General features: G+C 41.5%; 3 protein-coding genes across 5 annotated transcripts; 1 reads left to right on the top strand and 2 right to left on the bottom strand.

Moving 5' to 3' along the window:
• Window positions 1-690: 690 nt before the first annotated feature.
• Window positions 691-12,801, bottom strand: LOC307031990 (E3 ubiquitin-protein ligase RNF38-like). Its single transcript, XM_079669642.1, has 12 exons — window positions 11,445-12,801; window positions 7,609-7,661; window positions 7,264-7,445; window positions 6,232-6,682; window positions 5,573-5,710; window positions 5,291-5,479; window positions 4,611-4,772; window positions 4,410-4,513; window positions 3,732-3,813; window positions 3,510-3,631; window positions 2,388-2,487; window positions 691-1,788 (listed from the first exon to the last, which is right to left on the bottom strand). The coding sequence occupies exons 1-12, from the start codon at window positions 11,725-11,727 to the stop codon at window positions 1,726-1,728; spliced, it is 1,929 nt and encodes a 642-aa protein (XP_079525768.1). The 5' UTR covers window positions 11,728-12,801; the 3' UTR covers window positions 691-1,725.
• Window positions 12,802-13,346: 545 nt separating this feature from the next.
• Window positions 13,347-17,821, bottom strand: LOC307031991 (zinc finger CCHC domain-containing protein 7-like). 2 transcript variants are annotated; one of them, XM_079669644.1, is made up of 9 exons: window positions 17,691-17,821; window positions 16,944-17,131; window positions 16,733-16,785; window positions 16,370-16,480; window positions 15,841-16,011; window positions 15,359-15,394; window positions 15,006-15,110; window positions 14,694-14,811; window positions 13,347-14,221 (listed from the first exon to the last, which is right to left on the bottom strand). In XM_079669644.1, exons 2-9 carry the CDS (start codon window positions 17,035-17,037, stop codon window positions 13,728-13,730), a joined length of 1,182 nt encoding a protein of 393 aa, XP_079525770.1. In that variant the 5' UTR covers window positions 17,038-17,131; window positions 17,691-17,821; the 3' UTR covers window positions 13,347-13,727. The 2 variants fall into 2 exon arrangements, with proteins under 2 accessions (XP_079525770.1, XP_079525769.1); XM_079669643.1 differs by having other exon boundaries at window positions 16,944-17,805.
• Window positions 17,818-20,950, top strand: LOC307031992 (paired box protein Pax-5-like). 2 transcript variants are annotated; one of them, XM_079669646.1, is made up of 7 exons: window positions 17,818-18,522; window positions 18,684-18,849; window positions 19,327-19,524; window positions 19,603-19,643; window positions 19,733-19,837; window positions 20,621-20,743; window positions 20,819-20,950. In XM_079669646.1, exons 1-7 carry the CDS (start codon window positions 18,480-18,482, stop codon window positions 20,839-20,841), a joined length of 699 nt encoding a protein of 232 aa, XP_079525772.1. In that variant the 5' UTR covers window positions 17,818-18,479; the 3' UTR covers window positions 20,842-20,950. The 2 variants fall into 2 exon arrangements, with proteins under 2 accessions (XP_079525772.1, XP_079525771.1); XM_079669645.1 differs by having other exon boundaries at window positions 20,618-20,743.
• The last annotated feature ends 1,491 nt before the right edge of the window (window positions 20,951-22,441 follow it).

Genomic DNA, 22,441 nt, shown 5'->3' with positions numbered 1-22,441 from the left:
CATTACATTTCAGAGCTGAACTGAATGACCAGGGGAATACATCCATTATCTTTCTCTTAGGGAAACAGCCTTGGCCGGTGACCTTCGATTGAGTTTGACAGAACAATAACAGGTCTATCAGCAGCAGAGTCAAGAGTTTGAGGGGAACCCATGAGAGCGAAGTTGCGTTTGTTTACTGTTTTACCATGTCGGCAGTGATTCAAGGAAATCCCACTTTTGATACACAGCCCAGAGTGACTGAAAAATGCTACACATTAAGAATTTAGAGTTACAGGAAGTTAGCGTTTTGAGTAACAGTCACTCAAGAGTTGCTGACGATTCTGTACATGATTTGTTAAACATTATAACAATATTTAGTGAAATGTCTTGGTTGCATTTGTCTACACATGAAACAAAGAGTAGGTTACGGTAGAAATAATATAATACAAGGGCGGACCACAACCTGGGCATGTGGAGGGAGGGATGGTGGTCTAGAGAAGAACAGTAACGCCGCCCAGTGGCCGCTTGTAGTCATTGCACCTCCAGACCAAAATCTGAAAAGATGGAGCCACCCAAAGCAGCACTCGGCAGTCAGTGTCATTTTTAATAATACCACCACTTCAAACCTAAAACAGAGCACAACCAAACCTTATCACTAGCTCTTAATGTGCCGTTTAAAAAAATAAAATGAAAAATACATATACAAAAAGCTAAGTTTAAAAAGTTCATATCAAGCCTTTTATTTGGTATACAGATATTCATAGATTTATACAGTATATATAGATATATGTATATATGTAACACATGTGCCACCGCAAAGTCACAGACAAACTTATTTCCACTAAGAAAAGAAAAATATATAATGTGCTTAATTTCAAAAGGAGTGCCGTGAAGCGCTTTAATGAAAGATGATCAAAACCGGAATGATGAGGTAACTGCCAGGCAGGAAAACAATCACTTATAATGGTAGAGTAATAACAATAATAACGACAATAATAATCTACTGAAACAAATGGATCAAAGAGGCAACCGAGAAAATATAGTGGCAGCATGGACCCTTAGTGTCAAACTAGAGAAAAAAGATTTAAGTCTATAACATACATACACACAGAGTATGCATACAGACAGACAGTGCATTAACATACAAACAGGAAGTAGAGTCAGTCACTGAGAGCAAAAACTCTCCCATGTCGTTACTCAATACACAACAGCAACTCAGGCATGCTCCAAGACAGCTAAAAATCTCTCTCTCTCTCTAACAAACATACACACACACACACACACACATTCTAAACACACACACTCTCTCACTCAGACACACAGTCATGTACCACAGCCCGGCATTACAGGGCTGACCAAACAACGCTTGCACAGTCGTGGTGCATGCACGTGTACACACACACACACACACACACACACACACACACACACACACACACACACACACACACACACACACACACCACAGCAGTATAGTGGTCAGGCTTGGTGAAAAGAACAGGCCTGAATGAATGTGAACAGAGAGTAAAATGAAGAGGGACTCTGATGAAAGTCAGATAAAATGTCAGGGAGAAGGGATGAAGATTGAAAGGTTATCAAACGAGCCAATCGTGCTGCACAGAAACACAAGGAAGTGGTGTGTGTGTGTGAGTGTGTGTAAGCACGTACATGTGTATCAATACATCAGGAGCAGGTAGTGCTGAACGTGTTTAACAGACAATAAGAGCATGTGGCTCCCTCGTGTGGTCACTCCGAGTCTCTCTGGACCTCCGAGGCGTCCGCCCGACAAATGGGACACGTCCTGTTGGCCTGAGGACGGGAGAGGAAACAGAAAGATCTGGTTAGGGTTTCAAAGGCAGTCACATCTTCAGGCAGCCTATCAATCACACTGACAATTCTAAAGCTGCATATTTGGACAGTAATTCATGTCTTTGTTAGATTTGTTTCAATCTGTAAACACTATAACTGGATTTAGACTAAGGCTTTGGGGCGATGCTGCCATGCCTCTAAAACATAAGACTGTATTGTGATTAATGCAAGAACTTAGTGTTCGAGAGCATTTTTTTTTTGCATTTTCTGTGGGAAATAAAATGTTGAAGTATGTGTACAGCTCCTCAGATGTTCCAGTCTTTGGGTTTGCTGTGGTGTACCGACTGTTCTGTGCTGGATTTACATGTAGACACAAGCCTGCTTCTTCTTTCTGTTATCAAACAGATGTCTCGAAGCGGGAGATTCTCACTACACTTCTATAATTAAGAGGTGCCAGAGTGGGTCTATAAAAGCAGCATCAGCAGAGCGCTTACAGCTAGGGGTGGCACGGTAACGGATACTTCTGTACAAAGTCGATACCAAAATTCTAGATTTTTGATAGCACCAAAAGTACGGAGACTAATGGCAAGTGTACTTACCCTCAGCCACTTGTCGACACACTTCCCGTGGAATTCGTGGCTGCAGGGCAGGACTCGTAGCAGTTGGCGGGACTCGAAATCACTCATGCACACCACACACCTGCAACACAACATGTATCAGCATGTGATGCACGACAACACAAGAGAGATGCTGTTCAAGGCCCTCAACGCTGTAATTACTGATACACTCCATGTGTTTCCTCACACATATACTCTCACGCACGATTAGGGAAACTTGGAATTGCTGTTGGATGTTCACCAATATGTTTACCAAACCTTTGAATGCATTTCTTACAATGGCTAACCCAAACAAACAGAATGTATATATTGGTTGTATATGCCTTCAATTTGACACTCTTTTAAAAACCTAGTTGAGCTTTTATAACTAGCCATTTCGAGTTTTGCAATTATGTTTTCACTGGATTATCGATGATGAATGACAGCTAGTTGAAAACGCTGCAGCCAGCGTCTTGACCAAAACATGGAAAATGTATCATGACCTCTCTGTCGAAGACACTGCAAATACTGGATCTTTTAAAATTGATTTCCAAGTTATTTGACTTGTTTATAAAGCTTTTAATGACCTGACTCTGTAACGTTTCGACCCGATCACTAAAGGCCTTTCCTGATGTTCCTTATGTGTCTCATAAAAGTATCAGTGAGAGAGCTTTCTGCTTTATTGTTCATAAACTGTGGAGCCCACTTCCTCCATATATCAGAATGGTTAGCTCTTTTGGTATTTCTAAAAGGAAATGAAATACCCATCTCATTAATCCGTCTCTTTCTTTGCTATGGCTTTTCACGTAATACTTTGTTTAAATCAATTTAATTGCTGTTTTTTTTTACATTTTTGTATCCCCGGCTATTAGATATATTAATTAATTATTGTAACATTAACTCTAGCAAATATTATGTATTATTCTTTCTTTTAAAAAGGTGCTTTATAAGTAAACAATGTTAAGTTGAGTTAAAGAAGTTTTAGGCTTTCTGTTGCTGGAAAAGCACAAATATGATGAACAACTTCACACACTGATTAACATTAGCCTCTGTCAGGTTCCTGAGGTTCCTAATTCACCGTACCAACCAGTGATGAGCTGGTGTCTGCAGAATGACGGCACTCACAGTGTTTGTTCAGACTGATGGTTGTTTGGATTGAACCGATAGGAAGGAAGCTGTTCGATGTCTCCCTTAGTCAGTCCTCGGAGTTTAGCCTCTCCCAGACGCTCAGCGAGGTTCAGGAGGGCCTATGAGGGGAAATAAAACCATCAGTAACAATATGAGAATCAGAGTCTGTATCCGGCAAACACACAGACAAGAGAAGAAAGAAAGGAAATAAAGACGCACCTCATAATTTTCCACTTCTCCATCGTCTACATCCAGCTCTAGACTGATCGCAGGACCTGTGGGCTGGACTGGCAGCATTGAACTGCAGAGGAGAAGATTTAGGTTCAATTTATCTAAGAAGCAACTACATTGTGCAATCGTAGATAACTTTCTTTTACCACAGGCATATTCAAGTTAAATAGCTGTAGTCAAACCTTTCGTGCAATATATCTCTTGCTCTAACCTTTTACGTTTTCTTTCGAGGTTAAACTTATGTCTAAATAAGTAAGACCTCTCAGAAATCCCTCATCTTGAAGAATATATCCAATATCCTTTTCAATGTACTCTTATTCTGTAGTTTAAATGAAATAAATTGTACTGTTCTCTTCTTAATACCAGGGAATATATCATTCTTAGTGATTTCAAATGGCCGTCTCTTGCATTCTCCAGGTATAACTCATCCAAAGGGCAGGTATCAAATAGGTCAAATGTATCCTGATGATTACAAAGGAGGTGTGGGGTTGGTTGCGGGGGAGATTCTTATCTTATTCTTATTATAATTATTTCTTATTTCTACTATGTTTGCAGTAATATTAGTGACCCATATTGAAAATAATAAATATCAGGTCATCTGTTGTGTGATTAATAAAAAGTTGAAACTGTTCTTATCTTAGTAGGTTAATGGCCTGATCTACTTACAGGAAGTAAGGCAGGAGGCTGGGGTGGTAAGGCGAAGGTGGCAGTGGCTGTTGCGAACGGTACCGTCGCCCCGGGAGACGCCGAGGAATAAAGTTTGGATAGGACTAGAGGAAATGTACAAAGAACATACGGGAACAAATCAGTCACATATAACTTCCTCTAAAGGAAAACTCATTTGTTGAAATATTCGTATTCGCTCACCACTCCGAAGAACTCCTGTGGCAGGGGGTCATGGGAGAGGAAGTGAAGCTGGGTGGAGTGTGGCGTGAGGGCGGGGTGGGTGGCGGGGGGGTAGTGGAGGCCCGCACCCAGAGACAGATGTTCTCCGAGCAGCTCCACGTCATTCTCTATCCTCTGTAACGGCTGCGAGGGTGGAGAAGAACAGGAGGACAGACACATGTTACTATCGTAAATAATCACAGGAGCAATAAGGAACATTTCATACACTAGAACAGAGGAACATGAAGAAGAAGAAGGCGAGGTGGAGGAAGAGAAGAGATCCAATCCTGTTAATGAGTGCTTAGGACACAGGCTAGAGAAATATTATCAAACTGTACAAATATTTTTTATAATAAACAACCATTGGAATTGGATTAATCAAACTTTTGTACTTCATTATCTACTTCACTTCTGGCATTTATTTAATTTAATTCTTCAACATCCTTTTTTAATTAGCAGTAAATATTCATCAATATCAAAACCACACAGAATTACCACTCTGTACTTTTTAGAGATTCAAAGAATTAAAAAAAGTATATATATTCAATTGATCAGATGACAATCAAATCTTGTCGATCAGACTTTAATTAAAGTCCACGTCAGCTGCATCAGATAGCCAATCACATTTTTAAAAAAACAAGCATGAAATAATTGCTACTCACAGATCGGGCCTGCTGTGTCGGATAAGGTCCAAATTGTCCCGGCTGGGCCAGGTGAGGAGGGTGGTGAGAAAGGTGTGCTTGGGGGTGGGTGAGGTGAGGAGGGGGGAGCAGGAAGGCCGGGTCACTGGACAGCAGTGAGGGGAACGGGTAGGGCATGGGTATGTGCTGCACAGAACAAGTCTGAAGGACCTGGCAGGGAAAAAGAAACATTTAATTTAGTAAGGGATGCTGCAAACTGTATTTTGAAAACTCATCAGTAACAGAAAAGTCAAACACACTCACAGGAGGAGGGACGCTGCAGACGGGATAGTGCTGTCCACTGAAGACCACCGAGCATGCTGGGATCTGCTGAGGGGCGGAGCGAGGCGGCAGGCCCGGTGGTCCCGGAGGAGACACAGGATACGATACAGGAACTGAACCCTAAACATGAACAACAGAGGGTAAGAGGCAACTCTGCGAACACAGTGTGATTTTAAGGTGAGCAGCTGGGGACAGAAGTTGATGGTCCACATTGTTGCAAAATAACAGAGCAATGACTTTCTGTGTTGCATCTGGTGTGAATATGAATTGTTGTGAACTTGGTTGAGTTATTATCCAAGCTTCAATAGCATTGTTGAAGTCTCTGTTTGAATTTTAAACATTTTTCATTTACAATTGGTTGATTTATTTCCTTGCGAAAAGACAGGAAATGAAATAACTGCTTCCAGGATCAAACTGAGCACAGTAACAAAGAAAAATTAATTCTCTATGCCTTCTGACAACTACACATTGTAATACACCCATTAGCAGCTGGTTTTAATTTGTTTTTAATTTTTAAAAAAAGTGTCACACTGCCAGTCAAATTATGTTATTTAGAAAAGTCTATTAGAATCATTTCAGTCTGTTCTCGGTTTTTTTCTGTTTCACCCCAACAAAAAGGCCACATAACCCCATAAAGTCACCTGCTCATGGAGGTCCAGCACCATACTGCTCTGCTGGGATGGGTGTGGGTGTGGGTGGGGGTGGGGGTGTGGGTGCTGTGGATGGGCCGCAGGGTGCAGCATCCTGGGAGACAGGTTGGGAGACTGGTGGAGGGGCCTGGGGGACGGATTTGGGGGATGGTGACCTGGGCGCTCGTCCAGCCCGGGCCCCAGCCCTCGGGGAGGTTGCTGGCTGTAGGGGGGGTAGCCCTGGGGGGCCTGGTGACGGTAGTTCTCATCCTGGTGGCCTGGCGACAGGCCGTGGTGGGAGTGCAGGTGGTGGTGGTGATGGTGGTGTGGGTTGGGGTGGTGATGGTGGTGGTGGTGGTTGTTGTTGTTGTTGCTGTTGTAGTGGTGGTGGTTGTTGTGGGCATGGTGGTGGTGGTGGTGGGTCGGGCGGTCTCTCCGGCCGCGCTGGCGTCTTATTGGAGGGCTGAGGGGGGTGAAAGAGCAGCAAACGTTAGCCACAGGAGCATCGGTAGTACTAGCATGATGATGATGTTTTAATATATTTAAGCGTTTGTTTTCGTGTTAGCTCAGGCTGGTTTAAGACCAATGCAGGACTGATGGATTATTTATTTTCTTTATCAATAAATCTAACAATTATTTCTTGATGAATCAGTTAATCATGTGTGCTATAAAACGGCAGACAATTGTGGGATACCTGTGAACATTTTCTAAAGCCCAATCATTAAATATCTTTTTTTGTGCAACCAATATTCCACAATCCAAATATATTCAAAAAGATGATTTGAAAACATTGCCTGCTGTGGACCGGTCATTTTAACACACAACTCAACTATTGCTTTTGATTAAACTAAATAAACAGCCATTTCTACAACTGATTATTTCTTCTATATGTCAATTATTTCAATAAACAAAAAAGCTACATATATAAACAAATACACTATGGATCTTGTCATTACTTTTGACATTTTACTCGCTTCAAATAATTAATAAAGATAATGGCAATATGTTTCTGTGTCGCTCGCACACACACACACACACATTTACCTTCGTCTGTTGCGTACAGGCGTGTGGCATCTCTCTGGCATGTAGTGGGGGTGTGGTCTGCGGCTGGGGGGCAGCTCCCAGGGACGAATGGGGGAGGAAGGAGTGGAGGGAGGGGCGGAGTTTAGATCCAACATGGTCTGCTGGGAGAGACGCTGCCTCTTCGGGCTTGGGCTGTCTTCCATCTGCACAAAGAGTTAAATGAGGGGGGGGTTAGGGCGATGGTTGGTCAGGAAAATAAAGAGAAGGACTAAAAAAGGAAAGAATGGATAATACAAGCAAACAATGACAAACAAATCCTATTCAAACCAGGAGCAAAGCAGAGCCGTGCTCATGTTTCAGACTTACTTTATCCCGATCCTCACTGCACACATTATCTGGATGAAAATGAAGCAATCCTCCTGCAGGCCACAAACAGGGGGAAAAAGGATTAGATAAGATAGGGCGGAGGATAATATCCACATCACAAGAAACATGGACATACGCTTGGTAACCCAACAGAAACATAACAACAACAGCAACAACACTGGTTGCCTTTGATTTTGTACCCACTGCATCCTTATGAAGCCTGGCTGGTGTCTCAACAGGTTTACAACACTTCAAAATCAACAAGTGATAGCAAAGAAAGTACATTCTACCCTTTGGCTTGACTAACAAGATTTACAGATCTCCCTCCTCAGCAAGGGTCTCTCTTCTAAACCAGCTTTTGAATGTCCTGCTTTCAACAAGCGGACAAAGGATGAATACTTCCCTGGAAGACGCAACACTGAGCAAATCGTTCCCTCTGATCTAAGGAGAGTCGGAGCAGACTCGCAGAAACAGAGCAGAGCATGAGATGCATGCACACCACAGCAAATGCCTGGTATTGGTTAACATATTTGGCAATCGACCTGTTTCTCATTTCTGATGTGGTTGGTTTTGCACTTTGTTTGAATGCATGTAATGACTTTCGTCTCCAGTTATCAGATTAGCTTCGCTGTCACTTTTTTCTAAATTACTGTTAAGGAAAATAGTTAATCCACAATAGTTTACGTCATTTGTAAAGCAATAACTGAATCTGTTGGATTGTTTCAGCTTTCAAATGTGAATATTGTTGCATTATTCTCTTATATACACCCTTATAAATTGAATATCATTTGAGTTTTGAAGTGTTGGCTGATAACACCAGATATTTGAAGAGCACCTTGTGATCTGAGAATTTGTGAAATGCTTTATTTTTACAGTTTTCCGACATTCACTTGATAGATTCATAAGAAAAATAATCAAAAGTTGATTGATAATGAAATATGTTCATTAACTGGAGTGACTGTAGAGCACTCCCTTTGGAAACAAACCATCATTAGAAAGACCAATTTCAAGTATTTGTGTTGACATGCATTTGTGTCCATAATGAGAGTGAACAATTATTAGCTCAGCAAAAACATCTCAGCACCATCATTCTTTTTCCTGTTTTTAGTGGACAAGAGATACAGATCTCTAAAAAGATCAACAGAACAGACTCTTCAATGACAGGAGATTATTATGTGTAAAAATAGATGCCATAGACACAATCTCAGAAAAACACAATGCTCTCCCAGCTGTTTATCTGACAGACCACATGTGCAATCTGGATGCAGCATGTGCTCACAGACATTTCAGCAGCTTAAGAAGGATGTCCTTGAACTCGGCTGGCGAGAGTTTCCTCTAAGCAGTCCCCCAAAAACCTTTAAATCACAAAAAGAGGGGAGGGCAAAAAACTCTCTTCCACTCATCCCATTATATGTATTCTTCTATGCCTCCCTCATACAAACAGCCCTTACTGTCTACCCAGAAAGAAAACACATCTAAAGGCTACCCCCCACCCCTTTCTTGTCTTTGCGACACCACTCCAGTGCCATGTGAAGCCTGCCGATAGTGACAGCTCAAAGACGCCCTGCTAGTGGCTGTGGAGAAAAAGCGGGACAGTGAGTTAACCGACTAGCTGACAGTAGGGCCAACACGCTGGCTTACATCTTTATTCATCCACCTTGCCTCTTTCTACAGACCTCATACCGTTCTGAGCCTCAGCCAGAAAACTAGGTCTGTTAATGCTGATACACCCCGGGGGCGATAGGGTATGGTGAGCCAGACTGGACGTGTGCTGTTGGCGAGCAGATACAACCTTGTTTCCTCCGAGCACGGCAGCTGGGGAAGACTGACACCAATTATTTTACGATTGACAAACAAGGCAGAAAGCCTGATGGTGAACTTAAGAGCATCAGCTGGAATCAAGTCGTAATTTGCCCACGTTCTTAAACAAAGACCTAAAGCATTGTTTCAGAGAGACAAGACAAAAGAGAGAGAGTTATTGTGCACTTAAACATGCACAGTACTGTTTTGCATTTTTACATACATGTTATACACAGACTCAGAAGGGACGTGTGCAGCTGTAAAGAGGAAGGCAGACCACACAGCTGTAGTCTCTCAATTTGGGAAGCATGTGTTTTTTTAGTCCCCTCTGAGCCGGTTATTTTGGCAACAGTGCTAGCATTACGACAGAGACCCATTAAAAGCCAGCTTTCGTTCATTCACAGCACTTATTTTGCTTTTCAGGGAATCCAATCTGGTATTACTGAAGGTTTCTCCAGTTACTTTTCCAATACTCAGTGCTGGAAACCTGCTGAACACTAAACAGGCTGGTGTCAATTCAATGAAAGGAGGCGGGGGTGCAGCCTCACTCTGAATTTCCCTAGCAGCTTCATTTGATTCTCATTTGTCTCCTTTTTTCCTCAAAAGGTTTTTAGGTTGATGTTTTATTGTCTTTTTATTGAGTTTGGGATGGCAGAAGAACTTTTGACGTGGTATGCATTAAAAGCCTACTTAACTTACACTACCGTGTAAATGATACTGGGGAAATAAAATAAGATTTACTTCATAAAGTGAATGAACCAACATCATGCCAACACACCGTTTTTTTTTTGTTTTTTTTCCATTCCTCAGTTTCTTTGTGTTTGGAAAGCGCTGTGAAACTATGACACCTTCTCTATCTTTACTCTCTCCTGAAACATTAGCTAAGAAACATGTTTGACTACTTTAGGACAATATAGAGCTTTGCACAGGCTTAAATCGAAGTTGAATGAAATAGAGGCTTATGGATGAAAGGGTCGATGGGGAAATACAAGTAAGCTTGTACTATGCCAGGCTGCATTGCAGCAGTAAGCAATCTCAAACCAAAAGATACAAATGCTAGATAAAGGCATTTCATTTTCAAACTATTTCAAGGCTCCAAACTGTTCTTTTAAATCAGGCTCCTCTCATGCATATTGTAGGTTGTGTGAAGTCTGAAGCAGAGTGTGTAGGATGTCTAAACCACCAGGCGAATTCAGGTCTCTGATCTGATGATGAAGTGAAAACATATTCAAACTAGCCAGCAATATTACAGTCTGAATACACAACACTTGCACTGAAATATTAGATTTATTTTATTTCATTATTATAGAATATTACTCAACACATCATTGTACTAAGAATAAAAAAGTATTATTTTATTGAGCTACTTAAATGATTGTCTAATGTTTCTCTCCTCATGCCTTGACTACATCCACAGGAGTAACATAATATGACCGGCAGGCCCTCAGCACCACCCTGCCTGGACTATCCAAAGGAAAATTCTGCAGTGTTAAATTCCTACTGATGGCCTGTAGAATTTGCACCATGCTATGACCTACACTACATTACATTTATTTAAATTACATTTATATTCTAAAGTGCATTTTCGTCATGTTTAATGTAGTGTCTTCTATCCCTCCACTCATTCAGTAAAAATACAATCATTCAACAGAACATTTATATTCTAAAGCGACTTTGGAAGAAGTTTAACTATTTTGATGCAACCCAAAAACTGCAGGTACTATGCAAGTACTTACACATATGCAGAACTGCTTCCAGCGCTGAATACTTGTAAGACAAAGTTAGTAGACATGGCTTGCCCTATTTACCCGAGTAAATGCTATTCAAACCTCTGAAGTAGAGACACCACCCGACATGACATATAGCTGGCCTTTCAAGCAACAGCTGGCAGTGAAAGCACCAAGCCTTTTAGTTAAATATCTCAAAGCCTGTTAAGCTGCTATTGGTCTGCCTTCAACCCTCAGGGGGTGTATCCTGTGTGTGTAATGATGCATCTAGCCCGGCTGCAGGCCCTGTTTTTACTGGAGCTCGCTTACCGGCTCCGGGGTGTCTGTGGGCTCCGTGTGCAGAGTGGCGCTGCGCCCCCGCGGACAGGTAGCTCCCCTGCGCGTGCTGCTGCTGCTGCTGGCTCTCCGGATAGCTCCGACCTCCGTGGTGCGGCGCCCAGCCGGGGTTGCTCTGCGGCGGGTAGTTCACCCCTCCTCCGCTGGCGTTCATCATGCTCCCGTTTCCCACCGCGTTTCCACTGCCAACGTTACCGTTCATACCGAAATGATAGAAGCCAGACCGAGACCGCGAGCGAGTCCTCGGGGGGTCCATGGCTGGGGAGGGTGGCGCTGAATGGACGTGATGAAGCGGAGAGATGGACGTCCAGAGACGGGCAGGAGCCTCCCTCTTCACACCGCTTCTACGCGTCTCTCTATCCGCCTAGTTACCTCTGATGACCACTGGCTACTGCGAGTGTTTTCTGAGGCATTTAAAGCTGTTGTTCGGGTCTAATGAGTGGAGATACTTGAAGGTTCAGGGAAGCACAACCCTCATATGTCGCAGCAATCTGTGCGGGTCAACTGAAGAGAAACCGCTTATTTATTTATAACTGTCGATTATAAATGTACACAAGTATAGAAAAATATTGTACTTATATTAGGATTCGGTATAACAAAGCGGTTATAAAAAATAGCATTGCCTCGAAGATAGTTATCTGTGGCTTTTAGCAGCTGAACGAGTCTCGGGTTCTCTATTGTCTTTTCTCAGCAAAACACCCCAAGAAAATAAAGTATGTTATGGCATTAGTCGCACGCAGTTGAGTCCTACACGAGTGAGCCCATTGCCGACACATATAATAACATGCAGCTGAAGTTAATATAGCTTGCCCTGTGCCTCCAAAAGCTTGTCAAGTTTAATACTTAAATCCCCCAACAAAAGCAAAGATGGCTAGCAGACGTGCGCTAGCAAACTAAAAGGAAACCAGCTGCCCCGGTAGCTGGCAGCTAAACAAAGTTATTAGCATAGATTTGCCCATAAATTCCAACTAAATTTCCACGGGTATCCTAGGGTGAGCATTAACGTTACACCCCTTTGCGTTGGTTAACTATACCTGCTCGTTCATTAGCATAATTTCGATTTTCCAGTTAGCCAAGGCTAACAGGAAGCGGGGTCTAGTGGGGAAAACAAGTCCAACAGTGTCGACATTACAAGCTAGCTAACGTCGCATTGGGTCGCTGTTAGGATAGTCCGTGCACAATGCTAATAGCGGATTATCTCGGACCACATGAGAAAACAAATAGCTACCTTATCCGTCAAGTAGCGAGGACAATATTTGTCCAATTTAAATCCCCTCTCGCATTCGCTATCGAGTGTTTTCTCTGGTCAGCGGGGAGTGTGTGAAGATCAATCAATGGGAGTTTCACATCTCTGTCAAGGCCACACTAATCGATCACAGATTAACATGGCGCTCCACACAGGCCTGATCCGCGATGTGCTTGTCAGTAAATAACACAAACAAACAAGTGTGGAAACGTTAAAAGTCGCTAAACACCAGTAAGATAAAAATGTGTTTGATTATCAGCAGATAACGTCAATTTTAGTAGCAGCTTGTTATTAAACTTGACTACTTTGGTCTGGCAAACCCAGGGCAGCTGCTCAGTTCATTAATAATTCAGCAGCTTCATACCAGAAATACTATAAGACAACGCTTTGAAAGCTACTGGCTTCATACGGCTTTTCAGGTAGACGATCTCTTCATATGTTGTTGCATACAAGCCTTCTCCGATTAAGCATATACAAATAAACCCCCGTCCTTATATGGCTGTACATATCAGACGTCATACAATAACCCTCTATTTTTTAAAACAAATTATATGGAAATCCATGTTTATTGTCCTGGTATTTTCCATACAACTATCACTCTTTATAAATACCAATCACAGTTTTATTCCTTTGACCTGATTTCAAATATTTTAATGACTGAAATTATATAACAAAAAAACTAGTGTGATAACATATAAGCCCCTACCACATGATATATGAGCAAAGAAAGCAGGCATAGCATGTAAACATACATACATTACAAAATACAGTGTGTTGAAATCTATCTTTACACAAAATGTGGCCCAGCTAGTATAAAGAAGTAGCAGATGAGCTTGGAAAACAATGTTGAAGTAAAATATTACATTCATACTAGCTAAACTGAAGATAAGCACCTTTAATTTGTTTTATTTGACAATAAATACATGAAAGAAAATTACAATGTTTTTTTTTTCAGTTTCAGGAGTAACTCCTTGAGAAACATTTAAAAAATATATCAAAAGAATCCCACTTTATCTACGTCTGTGGCGTACTCTTTGTTTTGGAGAAAGAAGGTTTTCAGCACCAATATCTGTGTCAGCATGAGGATATACATCCCCCCGTTTTATTCCTCCTCTCTTCTTCCACCTCTCTGTCTCTCTGCTCTTCTTGCTCCTTCCTCCTTCCTCATCCCTCCTCTTTTTTTGTGGAGAGGGTTTGGTCTGCTTGGGACTGTGGAGTGCAGCCCCGGAAGGGTTTGCAGGACAAACTTCTCGGTCAAAGTTCCTCCCAGATGTCACCAGTAGTCCTCTCTCTCGTCTGATTTGAGCCTCTCTCCTGAGCTTCTTCACCTCCCGTCTCTCCCTGCGCCTCTCTGGCCACTTCTTACTCCCGCTCGCCCGGCCACATGCCTCCTGCCTCTCCCTGCTCCCCCCCTGGACCGGCTGATTCTCCTCACTGCTCTTGCCTGTTGCTTCAGACGAGGGCCTCTGGTCTGAGAGGGCCAGGGGTCCCGCGCTCAAAAGTCCTGAAAACAAGGCAATCACAAAGTTGAAGAATAAGTGAAAAGATGATGTTCTTTGCCTCCCAACAAATATATATTATTTTATATAAATGATAGGTTGAATGTAATTCAAGAGGATTTGCTTACCAAGAAAAACTCAGCAAATTATGAATTGGTTCTTCAACTCGTTGTGTTTGTTTAACAAAACGTACTCACTGCTCTCACTAAAGCTGCAGCAGAAATGGAACCAAATGGTAGCTAAACAGCCAGGAATTCAGTGTCTGATGTTTGAAAAGCTAAAACATACACTTTCTAATACATCAGTCCTGCAGTAAATTCAATTTTTATCAAAGTTATCATAATGAAACTTAATCTGTTGATTCAACAGTATAATCAATTTGCATATATACATTTATATAACGTTAAATTACAGATAAACATACACAATTATATGTGATTGTTTACATTATGGAATGTATAACAATTATTTTGTTACCTTTGGCTCTTTTCTGCTTCCTGGTATGAAGTTGGAGGACATCCTTCATGGTGTCATAGTGGCAAACATAGGGCAGGGAAGGGAAAGTCCCACTGATCATCCTCCTTTTAGCGCATTCCTGATTACAAAGAGTAGATTATATACAATTGAAAGTAAGAATAGCAAGTACAGTAAAGTCCAAGACAAAAAATATACGAAAGCAGAGCGAAACAACAGAATGAACAGGAAGGCAGGGATACCATTTTAAAGCAGGCAAGAAGGAACGGATAGGGGGTAAAAGTAAGAACATTATTATTTGAATTGGCCACTCACATAGCCATAATGTCCCCTCATGGAGCAGTTGTAACAGAAAGCGGGGCATTTCTTATGTTTGAGGGTGTGAACTGTCCATGGCCTGACAGGAAGCTCGAGCCGGATCTGGAAGAAAAGCACATTTTAAAAGTGGAAAAAAAGACATTAGTTGATTTAACAAAATAAACACCCAAGCATTCAAGTCCTATAGTTTCAACAGCCTAATAAAAGCATGATGATGATGATGGTCCTCTACCACCTACTCCCTGTTTAAGTTATTTATCATTCTTATTTAAAGTAGTGTAATGCATCTTGTTTTAGTATAGAAGGCCAGATGAAGAAAAACATGCATTGAAGTATACACTTCAACTCACGGTCAGGTGGTTTTGTCTCCATGTGTCAGGGCAGACCTTGGGAAACCAAGAAAACAAGAGACACAATTACACTTTTGAGGAAGAATACAGAAAGATGTATTTTGCAGCTGAGAATCTGCAGAGGTCAACTAACACTTCGTAAAAGAGGCCCACACACACCTGAGGCTACAGATTATCAACACACAATGGGCAAATCCTTTCAAAGTTTCCTTCAACACAGAAACTCACCAATCAAGCCTTCTGCAGGTTTCAACAAGATACATTTTAGACATTTTCAAACCACATCGAATTACATTTAATACCCGTTTGTATCGTGACTCATTTCATCAATACACATTTTCCTTAATACAAGATACTTTAAGCATCAAACATCAATTATTCCCATGTTTTCAGAAAATTGAATTAAGACTTCTAAGACCCGGTAGAGACCCTGACTAACAGATTTACAGGAGTCAGACCGGTGGGCTAATGGACAAACTCACATCAGAGAGGTGACCCGACGTCCCACAGCGCTGGCAGTGTTGGTTCCACAGCGGGGGCCTTTCACAGCACCTGAGGCCATGGGAAGGGAGTCCACAGCTGGGGCAGGGGCGGCCAGGACAGTCCCTCTGGGTGTGGCCCTGGATCCCACAAAGGATACAGGTGGGACATTTCTGCTGACACAAAGACAAAATAAATATGGGTTTTAGGATCTTTTCAGTCAACAGGTCAACAATCAACAAGTGTCCCTGGTGCAATGTTTGGCAGTTTATAAAACAAAGAAACATTAAAGCAGATATCATTAGAAACATACAGGGAAAATGGATTATATTAATATAAAACATCCATGTTTTGATATGCATTTCTAAATTTGACAGCATAATTTGGTTGAAGGACACAGCAATATTTTCAACATTTGAGCAGACGCAGGGTAAGTGGTAGGATATCAGCTGAACTCCAACTCTTAGCCGCAGTATGAATGTTTATTATGCGTACATAAATAAAAAAGGGTGGAAGAGTGTGTTTCTTTACCCTGTGGTAGTAGCAGCTTTTGGCAAGGTGTCCCGTCCTGTTGCAGATGTTACAGGTCAGAGCACGACCAGCTCCAAAATATCGACTGGGCAGAGACTGACCCGCCCCACACTTGATAATGCGAGAGGACAAAAACATAACAGATCATGTTTAAAAAGCAGTCTTGTAGGATCATAATTCTGATTTCAAATGCAATAATACACCAGACAGGCAAACAGAAGAAATGTATTTCTTTCTTTCGACACAGATTTCTATATTAACACTAAGAATGTATTCCTCAGAGATTATATTCACAGTTTATTCATTCTTAACAATTAATATAATTTAAACAGTGGAAAGTTGCATTTTAATATCCCAAGTTACCTTGTCTTTCTCTGAAACAGCCCAGGTATCCTTCACTGATTTCACAGTGTGATCTATGAGCAAAAAATAAGCAAGAAGAACCTCAACTTTTGTAGAGCTAACTGTATTCCACAATTATTTATATTTAAATTCAAGCCGTTGCAAATAGTATTGAAATAGGAGTATGGACAGCATCACAATATTAACACAGCGTGAGATCAAGTATCCTAACCTTCATCTCCAGAGTCATCCTGAGGGCTGTTGCAGTAGCTCAGGTTGAGATGGATGCTTGAGTCTCCCACCTGCTCCTCTCCTCCCAGCATCATCCACTCCTCGACGGGCTGATCAATGTCCTTCTCTTCCTCCTCGTGTACATTTAAACTGGAAGCAGGACTCAGGTTTCTGGGCTTCAGGGTCCGTCTAGAGGTGATGTTGAAGAGGATGAGGGAGGGAGAGCTCTCCCTGCTGATCCGTGCAACTTGTTTACGGGTACTGTGTTGTTTCTGGCGACTGAACTTCATCTGTTGTTCTCCATCTGAACTATTGGAGTCCTCAATAAAGAAAAAGTCGTCTTTGCTGTCTTTACCACCATTACCTCCATTTCCCTGGCTGTAGTGCATAGTGCAACAACCTTAAAACAGCAGCTGAACAACAGCACCACCAACGGGCGGCTCTCTGCACTGCTACAAACGGCGGTGGATAAAGGCTCATTTACCACTTCCTTTTCTTAAAAAACGAATTAGCACTTGGGATAGTCCAACTTAGTGGTTGTGTTTCTATACTACTAAGACATGTAATGGTGATTTCAGATTGTAATCATTCTAAATACACCGACACGTGGCTTAACATCAGACTAACCGGCGCTTTGCTAAAGTGAGCTAACATTAGCTCTGTAGTAGCCCAGGCAGCTAATGTAGCTAAGTTAGCGTTCAGAACCAAGTGAAATCAAATCTATAATGGCACTTCAAATGGCGCTTACCGTTTCAATACCTAACACGTCACTTTCGAGTTCACACAATTGAAAATATGGATATTTCTCTCCATACAAATGAAAGGGTTATGACTTGCATTCTTGTTTACAATATTATGAAGCACTTTACCGGCGTTTCCGGAATGTAAAATGTGGGACAACCAAAACTGCCTATAGCGTTAGAAAAAAAACGGAGTTTGACTACAAGTTCCCTCGTAGTGTAGTATGTCATTTGTAATGTTTGTCTCCATTTATCAGAAAGGACTCATTCATTTACGGAAATTATTATTTATAGATAAAACTGTTATAAATCACTAAGTTGACGATGGCAGCTTGTTAAACATTGGGCAAGCGATAATGTATTTGTCGCGTTTTTCAAACTTTAAATGTATGCCTTCTTCTTTACAGTTGACCACTAACGCTAACATTTTTATTTTTTACAGCAGTTTTAAGATAAATCGATAACTGTTAGACTGGTGGACAAAACAACAGACAAAACAACTCAAATCTACAGTTAAGTCCTGATCACAAGAACTGACTGTAGTTCCTTCACTACAAAAAGCAAAAAGATAATGGAGCGCGTGCACCCTTGCGTGTGTACCCAATCAAAGACTCGTGCAGCTATCCACCGCTCAGGTGCTGAAGTCACAGAGTCCTTGCGCACCACAGACGATAAACCACCCGGACAAACTTCTTATCTCAGATTTATTTTTCAAATGAGTGGGAAATGTCGTCCTCGAAAACAAATAAACTTTAGTCCGAACAGCTTGTAGAATTTAGGACTACAGTCAGTCTGTGATGGACGCGCGCTTTGGACAGGTGCCCCTCAACATTACGCACAGTGAGTAACAATTTTTCATATACATTAAAGTTGCCTCCTCTAGTCAATCATAGCGTATGGACCTTCTTTTATCCACTTAGCCTACGTTCAGTAAATTAAGTTGTAATGCTGTGTAGCCATACCTTCTGATTGGTGTTTCTCCGAACCGTACCGGTGCTCAGGGCTCGGCGGGGTGAACCAGCTCGGCGGAGTGTTCATTAACGGCCGCCCGCTGCCGCATGCGGTGAGACAGCGGATCGTGGAGCTCGCTCTGCAGGGCGTGCGTCCCTGTGAAATCTCCCGCCGCCTGCGCGTCAGCCACGGCTGTGTCAGCAAAATACTGGCCAGGTAAACTCTTTGTGGTCAATAGCCTTTTCAACATTGTATTGGCTAATAGGCTATATAAATAGTTATTTGTATTGAAGCAGATTGTGTGTGCCCTTAATGATGATAACCTATCTTTATTTAAAAATGCAATACACACCACTTAAATCTACATCATTTGGAAATGTTTCGTAATATGTTGAAACTGTATTTCATTTTTATTTGCATGGCTTATATGTGCCGATCCTCACATTTTAATTAAATTCAATATTTATATGTTTTTCAACCCAGTAAGCATTTTTTAGAAATAATGATTTTTCATAAAGATGCATCTCAAGACTATCCATCTGTACTTTGAGTATACTGATTACCTGTGGTTTATCTCACTTTATTTCAAATAGAGAAGTATAGATACCTAAGTCACATCAGCGCCTGTATTTATGAAACTTTTTTCTCAGGTAAAATGTTTCCCCTGCTGACAGCTCATTATTGTGAGTTTAGGTACAATGAGACAGGCAGCATTAGACCAGGATTGATTGGAGGCTCTAAGCCCAAAGTCGCCACTCCCTGCGTTGTGCAAATGATCGTGCGTCTGAAACACACCAACCCCAGCATGTTCGCCTGGGAGATCCGAGACAAGCTGCTGCTGGAGCGAGTGTGCGACCATGACAGCGTGCCCAGCATCAGCTCCATCAACAGGTAACAGAAGACCTTATGTGTGCTTGACTACGCAGATCATCAGAACAAGTGTTGAGTGAAGTCCCTCTGTCTTTACAGGATCATCAGAAACAAAGTCAACTCGGAATCTTGCGAAGTTGGTAAGTCATTTGTGTCTTAGTCATCTTTTCTCTCTTGGCCTAACTTGTGCATCTCTGATGTTTCCTGACGATGACCTCTGACCCTGCAGTGTCATCAGCTTCATCTGTTTCCACGGGAACCGCTTATTCCTCTGAATCCACCTATTCCATCAGTGGGATTCTGGGAATCAGGAAGTGCAGCAAACACAAAGAAGGTAACAGCAGTGGTGTAAGAGTACATTATTTTCATTTAAGAGGCAAATGTTGTTAATTTTACTCAACCAACTTTTTTTCATAACTTTTGTCAGATGTTATGTTGCAGATTTACTAAATAAAAATATTGAAGCTTTTTATTTTCTAAATCAACATAATGAACAGATTTAAAATGACTTGTTCCGCCTAGTGGTTAACTTTTAAGTATATTTTGATGGCAATAGTTGTTCTTTTACTTGTTACAGAGTATTTCAATACTGTTCTTTTTTTTTTACTAAATAACAAGATCAGTATAGGTTTCTTCTTCTAACTCTGGTGATACATTTATTTGTTTTTGCTTAATAGGCCTTTTTCACATAAGATGTTATCATGCCACTGTAAAAGAAGCACAAGTGTAGATGGATGTTTTTGCAGAGCAGACACAGACATTAGTTCCAGACCACACAATGATGAGTAAAGCCGGTGTAAACATTACTCTGACTGAAACAACCTCCGCAGCAGGAGATCCACCCCTCCTCCCCAGGCTTCTGTCCTCTCAGCCAGCAGGCTCTCTGCTCCCCCGCGCCTCCCCCCCACCTCCACCTCTCATTACAAGCCCACTTACTCCTCCACTCCTCCATCACTTCAACCATTAGAATAGGAGATGACATAGATATACATGCATACTAAGAGCTAGGAACACAGACATGCATGTCATTTTTCAATTCACTAACTAGAACAAGTGACAATTGCATTGAAGACAAATGAAAGTGATCCCGGACAGAAACTGGTTTGTTTCCAAGGAGGTGACGCCCCCTGCGGCGTTTACCACAAGCAGCCACGATCCTGTGATGATGCCTGGGGATGGTCCGACCCCTGCCTCACCTTTTACCCTGGCCTGCCAGCTAACCATAATCCAGACCACTTAGGTGAGTTTGCATCAACATATGATGACTTTTGTCTGATATGAGTTCAGTTTTAATGTGTTCTGTCTTCTCTTTCAGGGCCTCCGTGTCCTTACAGCTGATCAGGGCAGCTCAGACGAAAGTCATTCCTCCTCAAATAGGATGATTTCAAAACTGAATTTACTGAAATTGTAAGATTACAAAATGAATGACATGATAGAAACATCATTTACAAACATTTTGAAATAAATATGAAATGACTTCACGTGTCATGTTTTATTTACATTATTTAGAGTCAAATTACATACAGTATGCTGTTGTTTCAGAGGCTTCATCAGTCCAACATATTATCCCTTTTCTCTGTCACCCCTGTGGCCCTTTTCTCCTCAGTGAGTGGTTGAGGGGGGCATCATTAGGGGCCCCATGATGGAGAAGGCTGAATCTTTTCTCTCCTTAGTGAGCGTCTCCCTGGCCTCCTCGCCAGCATGAGGGATTTAGGGAGGAGGTGGGAGATGCCACAGGCAGCAGCGAGGTCAAAGCACACCGCTGAGAAAGAAATCTGTGGCCAGCAGCGGGCATCAGTCTGAAGGAAGCATCTAGAGAGCAGATGCCTGGTGGGGGCACATTGTTTTTACTGTGTTTATATACACACTGGATATAATCAGCAAACCTACTATTTATTACATTCAAAGCACGGATTAAAATTCAAGTTTACCTTAGAGGATTCATTCAAGGTTTCAAATGAGAGTAATCAGAATGTTCAAGAAACTATTAGTGAGGTCCAATTCAAAAAATATTTTCATTTTGAAAACATAAAAAGTGATACAATGATAACATGTAGAACATTTTGTAAGTATTAACACATTTTTCAAAACACAATATTAAATGGATCTGAAATGGATGAAGAGGGGAACTGACAGTAAAACAGGGTACAGCCTTTGTGGCTTGTTTTTTATCTGTTTTTTTATTTTTTTATTTTGATTGAATTGTTCTTATTTTGTTTTGAATACTTCATTGTTGTTTGATTTGGTTGAGTGTGGTCTTTCTGGGTAGGAGAGTTAGAATAGTTAGGTTCAACATTAGTGATTTGAATGTTATAATGTTAAAAGTAAATCTGATCGACCATTAATCTAATCTACAACTACTAGGGTAGGGTTTTATGTTCAAACTTCTTAAAGTAAAGTCAAACACCTTTTACCCCTGAAGCCCAAAATCCCTTGCTATTTACTCGAGGGCCTTTACAGTCCATTAACACGTGTAGTAGAGAATTGCATCATTAGGGGGCAGTAGTTCTCAGTGCTTTGCTTGGTTATAGGAAATAATATCAGCAAGTTTGCACAGAGCTGACACTTGCTTAAACTAATTAAAAGAAAAAACGTCCCCTGATTGACTTTTATCTAAAACACCACTTGACTGGCTGCTCACCACCTCCAACAGTCTCACAGTAATGAGCTGTTTTGAGGCATCAGTTTTCCTGCAGCCAACTCTCTGGTGGACTTCATGAGACAAGCTGCGGTTGCTAAGTGAACAGTGACACAAGTGTGAAGGGGTTATTTTTGGTCTAGACAACAAAACCCATAGGGTACGAAAGACTTCAGGCTCTGTTCTGTGATATAAGCTAGGCCTGTAGAAGTCTACGTTTAATTACCATGTGTACAGTATAGGCATTTAAAAGTTGATATCATGTTCTTTTAATTTTCTTTCACATGGCTTCAGAAGATG

This window comes from Notothenia rossii (genome assembly GCF_949606895.1).
Source record: "Notothenia rossii genome assembly, chromosome: 3".
Classification (NCBI taxonomy): Eukaryota; Metazoa; Chordata; class Actinopteri; order Perciformes; family Nototheniidae; genus Notothenia; species Notothenia rossii.
Note: the sequence above shows the minus strand (reverse complement) of the source record. Positions and strands in the feature narration are given on the sequence as shown.

Bases quoted from the DNA above. Each gene is read 5' to 3' on its own strand.
- LOC307031991 (XM_079669643.1), bottom strand. From the start codon at position 17,331: ATGCACTACAGCCAGGGAAATGGAGGTAATGGTGGTAAAGACAGCAAA. The intron at 16,481-16,732 runs GTAACTTGGGAT...CGCATTATCAAG, and splicing joins CTGTTTCAGAGAAAGACAAG to TGTGGGGCGGGTCAGTCTCT. The intron at 14,222-14,693 runs GTAACAAAATAA...CCTTGTTTTCAG, and splicing joins GAAGCAGAAAAGAGCCAAAG to GACTTTTGAGCGCGGGACCC.
- LOC307031992 (XM_079669645.1), top strand. From the start codon at position 18,480: ATGGACGCGCGCTTTGGACAGGTGCCCCTCAACATTACGCACA. The intron at 18,523-18,683 runs GTGAGTAACAAT...ACCGGTGCTCAG, and splicing joins GCCCCTCAACATTACGCACA to GGCTCGGCGGGGTGAACCAG. The intron at 19,525-19,602 runs GTAACAGAAGAC...CTGTCTTTACAG, and splicing joins AGCATCAGCTCCATCAACAG to GATCATCAGAAACAAAGTCA.
- LOC307031990 (XM_079669642.1), bottom strand. From the start codon at position 11,727: ATGGACCCCCCGAGGACTCGCTCGCGGTCTCGGTCTGGCTTCTATCAT. The intron at 5,711-6,231 runs GTGACTTTATGG...GTTCATGTTTAG, and splicing joins TGCTGGACCTCCATGAGCAG to GGTTCAGTTCCTGTATCGTA. The intron at 5,480-5,572 runs GTGAGTGTGTTT...TTTCCCTGCCAG, and splicing joins TCTGCAGCGTCCCTCCTCCT to GTCCTTCAGACTTGTTCTGT.